The sequence below is a fragment of the Nipponia nippon genome, unplaced genomic scaffold (assembly GCF_047370975.1).
Source record: "Nipponia nippon isolate SJK-2023a ecotype South Korea unplaced genomic scaffold, ASM4737097v1 scaffold_23, whole genome shotgun sequence".
NCBI lineage: Eukaryota > Metazoa > Chordata > Aves > Pelecaniformes > Threskiornithidae > Nipponia > Nipponia nippon.
Genome location: NW_028262340.1, coordinates 6439043 through 6455865, shown reverse-complemented (window position 1 = coordinate 6455865; position 16823 = coordinate 6439043). Strand labels below are relative to the sequence as shown.

Genomic DNA, 16823 nt, shown 5'->3' with positions numbered 1-16823 from the left:
AGACTATGCCCTCGCTTCCCCTGCCTTCTGAGGACACTTTACTCTCGAGAAAGTAGTTAATGCAGAAAGAAACACAAACACAAAATCAACACAAAAAATCACAGAGCCACACAGCGTTTACGTAGAAAAAATTTATTCCATCTGAAGCACTTACACGCAATTAGTCATGAGGAGCATGGAGAGTAACAGGTTGCTGGTGGAAGAGGACACCCTAGTGGAAGATGTGCAGGAACTAGTGGTCAAGGACTAACTCCTAAAAAAAGTAGTTCATCCACATTTAAATCGCTTTACAGATACCAGCTACCAATGCTGTTTTAGGTTACCGGGCATGCCATCTGTGGTACATCAGTTGGTAAAAACATACACCTTTACAACTTGGTGGCCCCAAGTTTTAAAAACCATTTCACAGAAAGGAAAGAAATATATGTGAAAACACAGCTCAAGAAACACACAATAGAGCAAAATACATGGAAGGTGAACAATGCTCTGCAGGAATAGCTAACGAATCCAAACCGCTGTCGCCCAGCAGACGGGAGAAAAGGGAAAGGAAGGAAGGAAGGAAGGAAGGAAGGAAGGAAAAACCCAGAATTACCAGTAGAGACAAAAAATATAGGAAGAAATTGAATTTCAGTTCAAGTCAGAATCTGCAAGAAGTCTGTTTTGCATCTGCAGAGGCAGAAAAATCCACAAGGTACGGACTAGCTAAAGGAATCCCAAGACTTCTGAGTTGTACTGAAGAGGATAAGACCTTCCATACTCCGCTTCTGAACTGCCAGTGGATTAACACTTGTATCATCTCCATTGGCTCAAGCATACGGATTTATTTTTTGTTTAAATTAGGCAAAAGCCCGCAGCTGTAGCAAGCTAAAGACAGAAGAAGAAAAAACCAACGAAACCGAGTTTGCTCTGTGTGATGAAGGCAGCTAAAACGGGACAGCCAGCCCTTACGCAAGGGGCTGCCGCAGGAAATCTGACCGAGGAGCTACAGCACGGTACCAGCTGAGTTGGGCTAAGCCCTTTTCTTAGGGAGTACTCACTGTCTGGGTTAAAAAGCCTGTTGATGGTTTCTACCGAAGGATGGCTGAACACAAAGTCTACGTGTGTCTCAAAACCAGTGTTAAGTCAATATCAGGGTTGAGAGGGAAGAGAAGGAAAAAGACTAAAAACAGGAAAAGGTTGTCATCTAGGATCCTTGACCTTCCGGATCCACACTGCCTTCGGGGTCTTCATCGTTATATATGTTCTCCGCCTGCAAGACAGAGATGGAGGAACTGCAGGAGCATTTTGCCACCACATCGAACGGGATCCCGTCTGCTAGAACACTTCAAAAAGTTCTGGCAGTTTTTCATCTGCAAAGATGTATTACCCATCCCTGATCCCTCGAGGTCATTTAACATTAAAGAAGCAACACAAACGACCTTTTTTGTAACAGCCGTGACTCCAAAACATTTCATAAGTTACTGTAGCTTACGGAAATCTGCCTTCTTAAAGCAGAGACCACTGCGAGACTTACTTTAATTAACAGACTCTTGTGTATGCATTTAGTAGAACCTCTACTTAGCAGCAGCACCTCCAAAAGAACTATATGGAAGGCTGCTAAGAACAAAGCCCCTGTGAACCAATTTATAGATAAAAAATAATTAGGAGTATGGTCTCATCAGATGTTATTCAAGCGATACAAGATTGTTTTTCAAAACCTTCAACAGCTGGTAATTTAGGGTCAGCAAATTTTTCCTATTCATCACCATCCCTCTCTCACATTTAATATCATTTGCAAAGACTTCATTCTTTAAGACAATAACTAACAGAAACCCCAATTTCATCTTTGGTTCTCACACACCCCGTTTTCATTCAAACATAGAAAGGAAACGTTTCCTTCTACACCAGTACTTTCTTTTTTTTAAAATCATGAGAAACACAAAGCAGCTTCTGAGTATTTGTAAACCATGGTTTCGACCAAACTTGATGTGGCTTTCACCGTCCCTTTGAGATTTAGGCAGTGCTACAAAGCAAGTCACGCTGAGAGCTGAAAATAAAGCCAGGAATGCTGAAATCCAGGCAGTTCAACACCATCTCTCACCCGCCACTTCCTTCCCAAACAACTTACCATTTGCCAGACTTGCATGATATTATCTTCTGATACAGAACAAATTACCCAGGGTTCATTGGGATTCCAGGAGAAATCAGATATCTTTGCAGTATGACCACCATGAATAAACTAGTATTGGGGAAACAAAAAAGGGAATGTTTTCAAATGTACATCGCAGAGATGAATAATAGGTCAAAACCATCAATGAAATTCAAAAGACTTACCAACAGCTCTGGGGGACCATCCTCAGCATCCTCAGGGGATTGCTCTTCTCCAATTTTACTGTAAAAACAGGGAGGAAAAATGAAAAGGTGAGGGATTTGTTTGTTTGTTTTTTGAAGTGTGATGCAATTCATCAATAATATTTTGTCAGGGCAAGGTGACTAATTTGGGATTTACCTCAAGTCCCAGACATTTAGCCTGCGGTCAGTGCCACTGGAGGCCAGTATAGTTTCATTATGGGGAGACCACTGAACCTACAGACAAGGATGAATTCAGAAAGGAAATTAGTTTTAAGAAGCTGTAACATGACAGACATGCACAACAAACACCACTGTATTTTGTATCATGAAAGCTCGATGAGAACTCAAATTAATATTAGTTTGAAATATGAGTATGCCCAATAATAACAGTCTAACACAGGAGGTCGGTTTGTGACCACTCATACGCTAACAAGGCATTTGAGCACCAAAAAGGGACCGCATGGAACCTTTCCTCTAACAAAGACCATGTGTTATGAACTGCAAACAGCTCTCAAGGACATCAGCTGCTCCTTACCTTAATAAGGATCGCACAAATATAAACTACGGATTCCTTAAGCAGTAGGTAGGGTTTACACATGAAAAGTAATCACTGTAATTAAGCTTAACTGCCCAAAAGCTGACATTTACTATTTCTGCTGGAGATAAATGTCTCCAAAACATACTGCTTAATAGGATCACAGGATTAGAAAAGAACACATAATTCTGCACGCTAACCTGGCATTTCAAGATTCCATGTGTAATTTTATTTAGGGGTAACTACAGTCTTAACTAGTAATCCTTCCGTGAAAAAATCTCTACATGTTTTTCTTCTGAGTAAGGCACGAGTTGGAGATGGAAATATTGTATCTGCTAAGCACATGCTGCCAGTGATGTTAACATTCTATATTTACACCAGCAAAATTAGCAATTGTTCGTTGTCACAGGGTGTTCCGGTGACCCCCTTTAGTGGGTACTGGCTAAAGCCCTCCTACAGGACCAGGCTGAGAAGATGAAGACACTGCAGCCATTTCATTGTGCCTCCCTGCTTCAGTCCGCTGCCATGAATAATTTACATTTCCTCTGTACTGCTAGCATTTCACCCTTCGGTTGTAGTGAAAGCTCTCCACCATTTCCTTGTTACGTTCTGCCCCTGGCTTTCTGGACACTCTTATCTACACTGGAGCTCTACCCCACACAGAGCGCTACACAGCTCCACAACAAGAAGCCAGAAAATTATAAGCAGATGAGAGAAAAGAATATATGAGTTTTTAAGTGCAAGTACAGTTAATAAAAATGTAGAATGGAAAAGAATGGTGTTCATTTTTTCCAGACAGCTAAGTAGAACCAAGTCTACGTGCATAAAAGATAAAAGCACTTTGTTATACCTGAAATATTTCATCTTTATGTGATTCAAAGGAGTGCAACTTCAGTTTTAGGTTCCTCAAGTCCCACAGAGCAACAGTCTAGGAAAAAAAAAATAAAAACATTTTTTGTTGAAGTAACGAATATACACATCCACATTTACACATCGGAAACTAAACGAATACATTCCAAGTTCAAGGTAGACGTACCTTATCAGCTGATCCTGTAGCCAGGATAAACTCACTATAGGGATTGAAAGAGAGGCAGTTGACTTCAGCCGTGTGAGCATCCACTGAATGACTAGGTTTGGAGGTGTTGTTTGACCGAGTATCCCAGCTGTAAGGGGAAAACGTGGAATTGAAACAAAGGTTCATATCCCATTTTACTGAGGGACTAGGGAGCAGATGGGAAAGCAAGAGGGACAGAAGCACTCCATTTCTAAAGACATTACCCCACTTACATCATGAGCTTCTGATCATCAGCAACAGATCCAAAAAGAGATTCATGGAGCAGGTGCCAAGATACATCTTCCACTACTGCTGTATGCCCCGTGAAGATGGTCTTTGCATCCACCACCTTGCCTTCTTTTGGAACAGCGCTAATATCCCACAAGCAAATGGTCTTTAAAAAAAAAAATAAAATTTTGTAAAAACTGCATCTTTAGACAGACATTCTCTTTGCCTCCCCTACCTCCTCCCCCTCAAAAACAAAACACCTCTGATCTTTGCCAAGGGACACAAAGTGCAGATTGTACCCCGGCTGTATTTGAAGTACTCACATGATCATCAGAAGCACTAAGCAAATGCCCGCTCAGGTTTGGGTTCCATGACAGCCCATAACCTTCCTTCTGGTGTCCACGAAGACGCAGATCAGGGTTACACTCTCCAGAAGGGTCTGTAAAGAGGCGGTGTAAGAACTCCAGCGCCTAGTATCATTTCCAGCACATCCTGGAATACCTGGCATTAAGTTTTACCGTGCTTTACTAAACTTTGCTTTGACATTTTCAACCGGATCCCTCTCTATCCTTTTGAGCATTTTCCCCAACTGAAGAATCACCTCATTAAAACGGAATATGCTGAGACAACACAGAGCAGTTTGTCTTCTTAGCTTAATAAAAGCACATTGCACACTTTTCCAAGCTGTTATTTGGGGGGGGGGGGGGGGGTGGACGGCCTAGCAGTGGTCCATTCTAAATTAGTGCTACAGTACCTGCGGTATTTTTCTTTCTTTCATCATGTCCAACTGCACCCTGCAAGTGAGAAAGGCACTTCCGATCCTCCCCACGAGCGGCAGAACTAGTTGCTCTATACGATCTTGATGAGTTTATCGGTCAATGACTGTTAATATCCTTACAGGATATCAGGACAACAGCTCAGCTACCCAGAAAACCATGCAGTTTCCAAAAAGCCACCTTCCACCACCCCAAATACCACCACATAGTGACGTGACAAAACATGCGGTAAAACAGCAAAAGAAAAAAAAGCATACCTTTCTATTGATACATATTGGATACATATGTTTAAGCTTCATATAAAATAACCTTCTACACTAAATACCTACTTTCCCCTAAAATCACAAATGATATGCAGTCCACAGAACTTTTTAACCTCTTTTTCACTACATCAGCCTTTTCTTAAGGAAGGACTGGCTGATCTCTGACACACAGACATAACACAGAAGCAGACACCTGGTTTAGAAGGGTGTTTGGTGTAATCAAAGACAAGGACATCACTGGATGGAGTCTTCGTAGCGATGATACATGGGTTCTGTGGCATGTAACGTGCTCTGTTCACTTCTCCTTCGTGATTTATCTTGATTTCAATTTCAATTTTTCCACTAACTGAACCAAAGCCTCCAAACTCTGCAAATAAGAATTCAGTACTTTTAAATAATAAGCCGGTTTCAGATCAAGACACACAGATCCAGACTCAGTTACTGGTACTACCAAGCACTTATTTTAAAAGATAGTCACAAGAACAACTATAACTGAAAGAATCCCATTTTCAAATGGCATGTTGTTTTAAACATCTGTATTTGTAACATCAAAACATCAGGAGTTTGGCTAAGTTAAAGACCATTTCTTCCTGAAAATTTTTTACTATTTCAAATTTAACAACACAAGCCCCAAATTTATCATCTCTCAAACTCTTACCTGTACTGAAGATGTGTTGTACATTTGAAACAGATGTGCTGTAACTGCACTTTTGCATATAAGAAAAAACAGCATTGCAGAATGGACAAAGTTCTGGTAAAACCAAATCGCTGCACCGTGTTTAAGCTATGGGACTGTAATATAACTTGCTAAAGCTACCTCATCTTTGTAAGTAACGTCACAGTAACTTAGTATTTCACAAAATTGCACAGCACCGTTCTGGCAAAAAGAGGGGTTTTTCGTTCTGTTTTTAAATTGTAGTATATTTTTGAGAAATACTAAAATAGAAGAGAAGCAAAGTATTTATTAGACAACACTGTGTTCATGAATAACTCTAAGAAGCCCAAAGATCAAAATACTAATTGCACAATCCAGGCTTCCAGCAAAAAGAAGAGCAAACATTGGATCATTAAGGACTTTCACCAGGTAGAAAGATTGATTCAACCAAGTGAAAATGAGAAACGTCTAACTTGTAGCAATGCTGACAGCCAATTAAGATTACAGAAAGCATCGAATTCAAGTCTGATATACCGAAGAAAACACAATAATCTTTTTATCCAAGAGGGGCAGGCACAACTATCAGGCAGCAGAATTCAGACAAGAGAAGAACATTTGAAATGTTACACTCCTCTGAAAGAAAATATTCTTTTACATGAGTGACTTTCTCACTGGAAGAGTTTATGTAATGCAAAAGTGATAATAAAAATACCAATAAGCAGTACTCCATGAAATTCAATGTCAATTCCTGATGAGAAATAGGGAGGGGGGAGATTTTCCCACACACGCATACTTTTGCAATAAGCCTGCCACTTTCTTTTTTCATCGTTATATTATTAAGACAGTAGGCACACTCAAAAAACATAGTATTTGTCTATTAAGTAAGGGTACCACTTAGAAATAAATTGATTAGCTTAGAAGCAATTTTGCTGCCTGAACTTTAAGGAAAGACAAATATTCTATTGAGAAAGGAAGGACAAAATGGTTAACACCCGCCCTGGTCCACATCTTTGGTCCCTTACCTCCTTTCTCACTATCATAGTGTGAAGCATCAAACTGTGCATCGTCGTTAGGCAACTGCACACTGGCTATCACAAGATGATTTTGTTCGTCTGAAGTGTGGGTCCCCAGGACTAACCGGTGAATACTGAAATCTTTGCCTTCGGGTCTGCGAGGGAAGAGAGCGACATGAGAAACAAAAGAGGGGGTTTACACAAATACTGATCCGATTACAACATTTTTTGATGACAGCTTCTAACGCTAATAACACTCTTTAAAGTTATTGTTGCTCTCCTCCAAACTTGCTTCCTCCAGAGGAAATCACGTATCGTAACTCAAGATCTCAACCTAAAATTCTCGCAGCACAACACGGACAGACCACCATTCCCGTGCCTGCCTTTAAGAGACCTGAGCAGCTCCTCCCGAGTGCAACCTGAGGGGCACGAACATTCACCGCAAGCGGAACATTGCTATGGAAGCTTAGGACAAAACGGTGGTTATACAGAAGTTATATCTAGTTCTCTTTTTGAGTAGTTTTTTTACTTATTAAAAGGGAGGGTGAAGCTGGAAGAAGAAAAACATGGAAATCAAATGTATGAAAATATCTTCCCAGTAACAGAACACATTTTCCCCAATTACAAACGTCTGTACTGATTCCCTCTCAGGTGTTCATAGTCCTCAACTTGCTGTTGGCAAGGCAAGGGTACAAAAAGTGCCTAAGACAGAAAGGAATCACATACTGTCTTACTTTAACAAAAAGTGATCCTAGGTTTACTATTTATTCTGCTTTTAAAAAAAAAAGCAAAAGGATCAGTTTACCTTGTTACATCAGGAAGCCATTGAGCAGTCAAGCTGGGCCACTCCAGAGCATGGGTCATTACCAAATCATACAAGAAGGGGGTATTCTTTTTCCATATTTTATACTCTTCATTGATCACACGTTCTTCCACTGCATCATCAAAGGCTGCTAAAGTTGTTTTTTTTTTTAAAAATGCATACGATTAGCCTTTATTAATATATTTACAACATACACACAACACTGTGAGTGGGCAATTGAATAAAGAGCCAACTACATCACCCCCTGATTTGCTCTTATGGCTACTCTACTGGAGTAGCTGCTAGATGATTAAAAATCCTCTGTTGCACACGCTAATCCTTGTTTCTGGATGTAAGGCTGGGAATTAATATTAGCTATGTCAAATTTTGTCACCTCAACAGAAGCAGCATAATAAAATTCCGGTGCCACGGGGTACCGCGGAGGCAAAAACCAGAATTGTAAAGATGTTTAAATGCAGGAGGTCCAGCAACTGCTGTTCAATAGACCGGTCTAGGTGCAGCCTTGAACTACCAGTTCCCAAAATCCAGTTTTCCGAGGCTCCTTCTCTTGCCTCGTTTCTCTCACGCACTTTCTCGTACCATCTGCTACGAGCCTCCGCTAGAGAAAGCGAGTGAGTGCAGCGGGGCCTTTGGGAGCCCACCCACGGAACATGGCTGTGTGGCCGGTGACATCTCTTTGTCTGCGCCAGGCAGGCAGCTGCCCACACCCCTCCCGGGGCACGGCATTTCTGCCGCCCTCCCCGCTTACACCGGCCTCTACCCAGAAAATACAAACTCTCTTTTTCGGGCGAGCACATAAACGGATCAAAAGGCCAAAATGGGGGAGGCGGGCGAAGGGACCCGGCCCCGGGCAGGGCCCCCCTCCCCTCAGGCCGCCTCGACGCGCCGGGCCGCAGGCCTCCCCTGCGCGGCCCGGGGGCGAGGGGAGGCGGCGGGCCATGCCCGCGGGGACCGGCGGCCCGGAGGAGGCGGGGAGGCCCCGCTCCCCTTAGAGCGGCGGCCGTTGCCGGGGGGGGGGCGGGGGTATCCCTCGCCTCACGGAGCCCCAAGCGGAGGAGGCCGCGCCGCGGGGCCTGCGCCACGCCGCGCCGCGAGCCCTACCTTCCTTGTCCGCCATGGCGGGGCGGGGGGAGCGGGGCGGCTGCGGGGTGCGAGGCGGGGCGGGCTGGGCTGGGCTGGGCGAGGCGGGCGGCCGGCTCCTCCGCTCGCTGCTCGGACCCCTCCGGCCGCGGCTCTATTGTTTCCTGCCCCCGCCGCCTGCCGCTCCGGCGCCGCGCACCCCTTCGCGCGCCAAGGCGGGCCAATCACCGCCCGCCGCCGGGACGCGACAGCCAATCGGGGAGAGGTAGGGGGCGGGGACACGGGGAAGGCGAGCGCGCTCGGCGGTCACGTGGGAGGGAGGCCGGGAAGAAGGCGCGGGAGGGGGGGGGCGGCCGTGAAGCTCCCCTGGGAGCCGCCATTTTCCGGAGGGAAATGGCTCAGGTCTTAAAGGGGCAGCGCCCCGCGCTGAGGGGCGGCTCTGCGGCGGCGGGCGGCTCCGGGGCGAAGCCCCGGGTTGGGAGCGAGAAGGCCCGAGGCTGCGGCCGCGGCTTCCTTCGGTCACCGCCGCCGTGAGCAGGCCGTGTCGGGACCGGACTGGTGTGTGTGTGGGGCCGAGGCCCGGCCCTCCCTCCTCACAGGGCTGCCCAGGAACCGTCGGAGTATCTTCAGCTTGCTCTTAGGTTATTAATTGTCTATAATCGCTAATAACTTCCCTTTTTCCTCATTCAGCGCCGCGGTGAGCTTTACACATAGCACGTAGCTGGTTCTGACCGGCCTGCTGTGGGTAAGACTGCCCGCAGTCGAGGCTTAACAGGTTTAAAATCAAAATATGCATTCATCTGGGTTTATTCTGGCTTCTCAATTTCAGACTTCTTGCAACGTACGTAGACGCTAACCTGAAAATAGAAACTGGGAATCCTGCGTCGTCTTGTTTTGAAGCCTCGGAGTAAGAACCACTCCTGTTTAAAAGTAGTCTTGATGATGCTACGAGCTATCTATAAATCTATCGTTTGCATTATTTGGGGAAGTCTTGGGCTCAGCTGTGGATCAATTTTGTAATGCGCAAAAAAAAAAATTCACAAAGAGTGAGAACGGTTATATCTGGGGAGGTCTCGTCTGAGGAAAATTAATTAGCCTGAAGTTAAGCAGGTTCTCCTGTTTGTGTCTGTTAGATTTACAAATGAAGGCTTGCGTGAAACAGCAACTACTAAGATCTGATCTGAGAATTAGACTTTTAAATGGGGATTTGACACAATTCGTTGTTTGGTTGTTTTTTTAATTTAAGAAAAACGAACACATTCTGCAAGAAAAGGAACATAGGAAAAGCCCTGCGCTGATGTGACAGTTGTATCTGCTGTGCCTGTGCTTCTGGGTTTGAAGGCTTAAATACAATCCCTGTCCTAAGAGTAAACTAGACTTTTTTTTTTTTCCTAAAGGAAAATTGTGTGTCACACCTAGGGGTTTGGAGGCAGTGCGTATTTCAGCCCGCTGTGTAATGTACCAGCGGGCTGAGTGCCCTCAGCTGTTAAATACAGTAGAAGTTACCAGAAGCACGGAAGTTTAATTCACTTTACAGCTTTTTTCCATTATTACTGTATTTTGTTATTTGAGGATGAATGAAATGCTTGATGGTGTACACAACAAGGAGGAAGAAACATGGTTCTTCCCAGAAAAGGCCAAAGTCCACGCTTTCCGTAAGGAGCGTAAGCCTCTCGGCTTCGCTGGCCGAACATAACTCGGCTCAGTTAATGAGGCAAGCGGTGCAGGGCTGAACTCCGAACTTCCCCCATCTCCCAGGGACAGTTTTGATAGCAAACAACTTAAATTACACGCATTTGGTCTCTTGTTGTGAATACCTGAGGTTGTGTACAAATATTACCAAACTGCTATTGAGTGAAAAACCGAACTGAGAGGCAATTCTCCCTTTTTCCAGCGCAGCATCCCCAGGGAAGCCTGGCGCGGCTGAGGCGCTGGCGGAGGTGGCCATCTTCCCTACCACCAGGAAGTGAGGGAGCGTTGCTCAGCTATGGCAGCCGACGAGAGGGACTACAACCTGACGGAGGAGCAGAAGGCTATCAAAGCCAAATACCCACCGCTCAATAAGAAATACGAATGTGAGTATTTTTAAACGCTGATGTAGTGTGCGTGTGGCAGTGCGGTCGTGAGGGGGAGGGAGGGGAAGGAGGATTGCAGGATATGCTTTTTAGGCATACGCGGGGTTTCTTAATATGCCGGTATTGTATGTGTTCAGACTGTGGGATGCATCTGTAGTTGAATTAATAGAGATATCTACAGTTTTCTTTACCACAGACAAATGCCTTTGTTGTTACGGTGCTAAAGAAATCATGATAGAAATAAATAAGTTAAGTCTCGCCTTGAAAACTTTCCCCTTTCAAGCTATTTCTTAGCAAGGCAGTACATTTTTCTACCTCTCTTACGTAAGAATTGATATTCAAGAGTGTGTTGGTCTTCTGTGCGGTGTTTTTTCCTCCTTTTTTCTCCTACATGCACTACTAAAAGATCATTATCTCTCCCTTTCCCCACCCCTGGAATGTCTTCTAAGAGCACGTCAAGCAAGTGGCTGGCAGCCCAGGGGCTAGCTTAAGGTGCTCACAGCAGACCATTCAGCGTCTGACTGTTTTCTATTTCAGCGGTGTCTGTCTGGAGGGACAGTGTCCACTACTCTGTTAGAATATATATTTTTAGGATGCGTTCAGATCTTTATTTGATAGCACTGCAGAAATATGGTGACATATTAAAATAGTCATGCTGTTTCCATAACTGGAAGAGGTTTTATTCTTTTTCTACATCCACTGGAATTTGTTTGCTTTAGAGACCGTTGTTGAGAATCCATTAATAGCATGTGAACAATCTAAACAGCACCAGAACAATCTTTCGGTTAGAGTGATCATGGTGTGGCATTTATTTTACATCCCAAGTTAGCTCTGTTTCTGCCAACCTGGTATAATTTTTCATCTTTCTCATTCCTCTAAATGAATATAAATGATGTTGATGTAAAACCTGATACATGCTTGGGATGTTAATCCTACCTTATTAGTGACGATTGCCTTCTATTTTGTATTACATACTTTTTTAAAGTTCTCCTTTTTGCATAATGGGTGTTTTTGGGTGTGGAGAAAAATATTTGTTCACTGAGCTGGAAATATTTGCAAATCTCGTCCTCTGCAGGAATAATTTTCAGTCCTGCAGACTTCAGCAAAAACTCTTTACTCCTGGTTAAAGTTTCTTTTTATTGCAGTTAACTTGTAGAAGCCTGTTGTGTTACAACAGCCATACCTTGCACAGAGTGCTGTACACGTAGGGCACTGACATAATTATATTAAACGCTGTTTTTCTGCTTGGCAGAAATAATCCGAGACTCCGCCTGTGTTAACCTTTCCTAATATACTAGAAAATAGATTTTCACTGTTTCACATCTGAAAATGAATGCAAAAAGTTCTTGTTAGAACAACAATATCTGCTTTCCTTTTTTTTAATCCTCATTTTAAAAATATGTTTGGTGATGTCATGCCTTTTCTTTTTCTTTCCCCCTCAGATCTGGATCACACAGCAGATGTGCAGTAAGTACGGGCAGCTGGGATTTCCCAATATGACAAACTGGTTATTTCTTACACTGCCATAAATCTGGAATACCTGTCGAAGACTGGTTGCAGATGTACACCTTATGGAACTATCAAATGTCACACTGGGTTTTTTGACCGTCAATTTTGTTTCTGCTCTTGGGAGAGCATAGAATCACGTTTGGTTTCTTTTCTAACGTAGTATTCCTATGGTGCTTCTGATTAAGCCTGTTATTTGGAAATGTCTTTTGAAATCTCCGTTTAAGCTCTTCCTTTTAAACCAAATTTCTTCGGAGTAGTTCACTTTTATAGACATCAATTAGCCATACTAGGAAAGAACTTTGTTGTAGTCTGGTAAGACATACGTTTTCCATATTCTCCCAAGAAACCCTTCTCACAAACCGCAAGAAGGAAAATCTCTTGTAATCTGCCCAAATGCATAGGTACAGAAAAGCAAGTATTTTTGTTCATTCACTTCCTCTGCATTAATTCTCGTCTTCTGATTTCTCACCTATGTATTACTTCGGGATTTTTTTTATTTTGTTACGGTCTGGTAAATTATCCCGTGTCTTTTTAGGCTGCACGCCTGGGGAGACACTTTGGAAGAAGCATTCGAGCAGTGCGTTATGGCCATGTTTGGCTACATGACGGATACAGAGACCGTGGAACCTGTGGATACAGTGGAGGTAGAGGCAGAAGGTAAGGCTGCCTTGACGTTTTATATTGGAACTGTATGAACCCTGAGGGAGAAGGGTACCAAAATTCTGAACCTTTAGATGTAGTTTTGTTGCAGTTAACTAAAATCTAATTAGGCGTCACTAATCTGAATCTTCTAATAGTGCAGAAGCTGCACACCTGACGTACTCTTAAAAACGTTCGGGTGTTCTCACTGTGACAATCAACTGACTATATCTTCTCTGCTTCAACCGTGCAGGACATGACATGTTGTCTCTTCTCTTCCACTTCTTGGATGAGTGGCTGTATAAATTCAGTGCTAATGAGTTCTTTATACCCAGAGTAAGTGTTCCGTTTTGTTCTTTTTCCATTTGTAGGTGCAGGCTATTCTCTGGTAATACCAGCCCTGAATGCAACGTGACTTTAGGAAAAAAAGGGAAGCAACAGGTCACTTAAGCGCAACACACAGAGAATTGAAAATATCAGGGCAGAAAGATTTGAGAAACAAATTGTTAAGCTTTGTTATCACAAACACCAATCGTTAGCCACCGTGATACAGTCGGGGCAGCTCTGCTGCCTGTGTGTTCCAAGTAGCAGTGTATCTCTGAGGCTGCTCAGATTCTCTGGTTTTAGATTCCATTCAAACAGTGGAAGATAACCCTTGTCAATGGGATTTACTGAGATTTTCTGCCTGAAGATAGAAGTTACTGACGTATTTCTCCCCTCGCTTTCTCTGCAGGAGGTGAAAGTGCTTTACATTGACCGAATGCAATTCAAAATAAGATCGATTGGGTGAGCTTAAATGATCAGTTGAGTAATGAATATCTTCACTGAAAACGCACATATTGCCTTCAGAGTCGCCACTCTGAAATACCGTGATGTGCTGGACTTCACTGATACTTTCTAAAAAGTGGATTGTGGGCTTCTTTTTTTCTTCCTTTGAGGCTTTAAATGAAAATCTCACTGTCCTATGCTCATCAATGAAACTAATTATAAAATTTGATAAATATTACCAAAATTCCAACCACCTCTCTTCTCTTTGCCTTTAGGTGGGGAGAAGAGTTCTCTTTACCCAAACACCCTCAGGTATGCAGTGGCTCATCTGTACATCTTTCCCATTTTAGGGGTAGGATGGGGAGGGCTGGTGTCTTTCAAATCAGACCTCAAAGTTCTCAAGAGATCCAAGTATAAACACATCTGAATGGTATCACAGGCGCTAAACTTTTAAGATCTCGCTTTCTGCTTATTTTTTCTGAATGTGTTCCTGAAACTGTTGACCTGAGCATCTGATGCTTCCTCAGCACTGGCAAAACTCAACAGTTGGCTTCCTTTTTGTGATGCCGGTAACACCGTAAACCAGTCTGTATTCAGAATGTGTACGTGGGTTTGGTTTTCACACTGTTATCACAGCTTTTTGTTTTAGGTTTTTGCTGCCTTTTTTTTTTTTCTGAAGAATTGCTAGAAGCAATTCCTTAATCTTCCCCGCCAGCTCTTCAACCGTGTTGGTAGTAGCATAGGAAATGTTAATGTTCTGTCAGAGGTAAAAGGAGGAATTTGTAGTACTCAAGAGGCAATAAAATAAGGGAAGAGTTACTTATTCACTGTTTGGCCTGGCCAAGTCCTTGCCAACTTTCTTCTTCATCAGAACAAATATAGTTACAGCTTTTGGGGGAGAAAACCAAACTGGATAGCATTTATAGAAGGTGATAAGTACTGTGTGTTATCATGAACTGCTACAAGGGATGTCATTTAGAAAATCCATGCTTTTGTGTCTTTTCTCTCTAGGGCACAGAGGTCAAAGCCATAACTTACTCAGCAATGCAGATCTGTGAAGAGGAAAAGCCAGAAGTCTTTGTCATCATTGATATTTAAAGCAAGAAAAGTGTGGTCGAGTGGATACTTGTCATTGGCTGGCGAAAGTCCCTTGAAAACTGTAATCCCCATGGAAATAACTAAGGAATTGGCCAATTCAAGTCATAAATTGAAGGGAGTGATTGCAGGGAATGTCAGCCTCTGTTTGGACTTGAGGATGGTGAGACAGCAGAATACCTGCATGCCAGGAAAAAAAGCACTAGTTGGGGTTTGGGGGGTGTTGAGAAGAAGAAAAAGAGTTGTAGGGGTTGAAAGTCTCTCAGGAATGCTCGTAGTCAGCTGTTAAGGCTGATACATGTGTTAGGTGCTGTATGAACCGAATAGATAAATTAGTGGAGCGGCTAGCTAAAATACTCTCTTTTTTAGGGTGGCAGGAGATAATGTTAATCTACATGATTTCATTTGCAGATTTAAATATTCTAATTCTGAGGTGACATCCCTCCTCCATATTATCTAAAGGGTCCAAAATATCTGCAGGGGGTCAGATTGAACGTAGAGAAGTTTCTGACAGTTTGAAGGGCACCTAAGAAAGTATGTCAGTTAAACAAACCACCACACCTTCTAGACTAAGTTATTTAAAAAAAAAAAAAAAAAAAAGTCATACCAGCAGGTGGTGCTGAATTGCTGTAAATAAATTTCCACGTGAAATCCTAAAGCATGTGGCCACGAACATGGAATCCTAATAGCACCTATTCTCACTCTAAATTTAAAGTGGGGAGTTTTGCTGCTGCCGTAGAAGGGGATGCACCAGATTCTCTGCGGGTTCACTCCCAACTATGCGTTGTGAAAGCTGATTCTCTTAGAAAAAGCAGACGATTTGGGTCGGCTTCTATTTCTTCCTTTAGAAAGGACAATACAGACAATTCTTTAATGTCAAAGGATGATGGACTTCAGTTCACTGGATCAAAATGAATCAAAAATAATCAGAAGCGTGTGTTGTTTTAAATCGCAGGACGGCAAATGCGCGTTACCTGCCATTGCTATTTTAATGTCAGAGGCACAGCGGTGCTGGCCTGACCTGCGTTTTTATTGTAAATGCCACAAGTGCCTCACCTCTGGAGGTAGTGTCTCATCTTTATTTTGTTGTAAAGTCATCTTAAATAGACCTGGTTTTGTTTCCACGTTGTGAAGACTGAGGGGATCTTTTTGAGAAAGCTTCAATGCTGAAATAAAAACTTGGACTGAAAGAATGAATGGATTTGTGTGTGAATAATTTTGGCCAGTGGATTTTTAACACCAACGAATTACATTTGCGCTTTGTTCGCAGCTAAGGTGAGCAGAATTTTTTTGTAAATAAGAATGCCAATACGCCTATTTGATGGTACAAAAATCAGTATGATTTTTCACACACTGGCTTTTCTTCCCTCCTCAGGAGCAGCCGCGGGGCTCCAGCACATGCCTGCTACGGCGACAGGCCGGACACAGCGGCGCTGTGGAGGAAGAGCGAGGCCTGGGCCGGGCCCGCCTTCTGGCGCTGCTCGAAAGGAACGGCTCCGGGCCTTCCCTCGGCACGGCAAAGCGCCGGGACGCCCCGGGAGGTGAGCGCCATGGCGGGCGGGCGGGCGCTACCGCCGCGGCCCCTCAGCCGGGCAGAGCGCGGCCACCGCCCCTCAGCAGCGGCTTTGACACCTCATTGGCTGGTTGGGTCAGGCGACTGGGATTAGCCAATCAGGCGTCGAGTTGAGGCGGCTTTGTTCTCCACAGAGGTTTGAAGCGGCGGCTGGGGAGGTGGGCGCCCGGGCGGGAGCGGCGCCGCTGGGGAGCCCTTGCCTTGTGCCCAGCCCTCTAAAATGGGAGAAGACAAGTTTATGTAGTTAAAATTTAACTTTGTAGAAGTGCTGAGTTTCCCTGTGTATACCATCAGTCACAGGCTGTAGTAACACAGCAAACTGCTTTTCGAAATGGTGATGGGAACTTGCTAGAAAAACATTTGGAATTAACTAAGTAAGTGTTAGTCATCTATTTTTTTTTTTTCA

At 43.6% G+C, this 16823-nt stretch overlaps 2 protein-coding genes across 6 annotated transcripts; one reads left to right on the top strand and one right to left on the bottom strand.

The window, feature by feature from the left end:
- Window positions 1-116: 116 nt before the first annotated feature.
- Window positions 117-8959, bottom strand: RBBP4 (RB binding protein 4, chromatin remodeling factor). Of its 2 annotated transcripts, none has more exons than XM_087760934.1 (12): window positions 8780-8959; window positions 7661-7805; window positions 6865-7010; window positions 5381-5554; window positions 4472-4587; window positions 4154-4314; window positions 3903-4029; window positions 3717-3794; window positions 2489-2565; window positions 2314-2371; window positions 2108-2218; window positions 117-1249 (listed from the first exon to the last, which is right to left on the bottom strand). In XM_087760934.1, the coding sequence occupies exons 1-12, from the start codon at window positions 8793-8795 to the stop codon at window positions 1184-1186; spliced, it is 1275 nt and encodes a 424-aa protein (XP_087617060.1). In that variant the 5' UTR covers window positions 8796-8959; the 3' UTR covers window positions 117-1183. The 2 variants fall into 2 exon arrangements, with proteins under 2 accessions (XP_087617060.1, XP_087617059.1); XM_087760933.1 differs by having other exon boundaries at window positions 7661-7808; window positions 8780-8958.
- Window positions 8960-9088: 129 nt separating this feature from the next.
- Window positions 9089-16041, top strand: TSLIG1 (tRNA splicing ligase complex subunit 1). Of its 4 annotated transcripts, none has more exons than XM_087761191.1 (9): window positions 9089-9399; window positions 9588-9665; window positions 10658-10833; window positions 12276-12300; window positions 12878-12999; window positions 13235-13317; window positions 13715-13767; window positions 14025-14061; window positions 14761-16041. In XM_087761191.1, the coding sequence occupies exons 3-9, from the start codon at window positions 10746-10748 to the stop codon at window positions 14845-14847; spliced, it is 495 nt and encodes a 164-aa protein (XP_087617317.1). In that variant the 5' UTR covers window positions 9089-9399; window positions 9588-9665; window positions 10658-10745; the 3' UTR covers window positions 14848-16041. The 4 variants fall into 4 exon arrangements, with proteins under 4 accessions (XP_087617317.1, XP_087617316.1, XP_087617320.1 ...); XM_087761190.1 differs by having other exon boundaries at window positions 10653-10833; XM_087761194.1 differs by lacking the exon at window positions 9588-9665.
- Window positions 16042-16823: the final 782 nt, after the last annotated feature.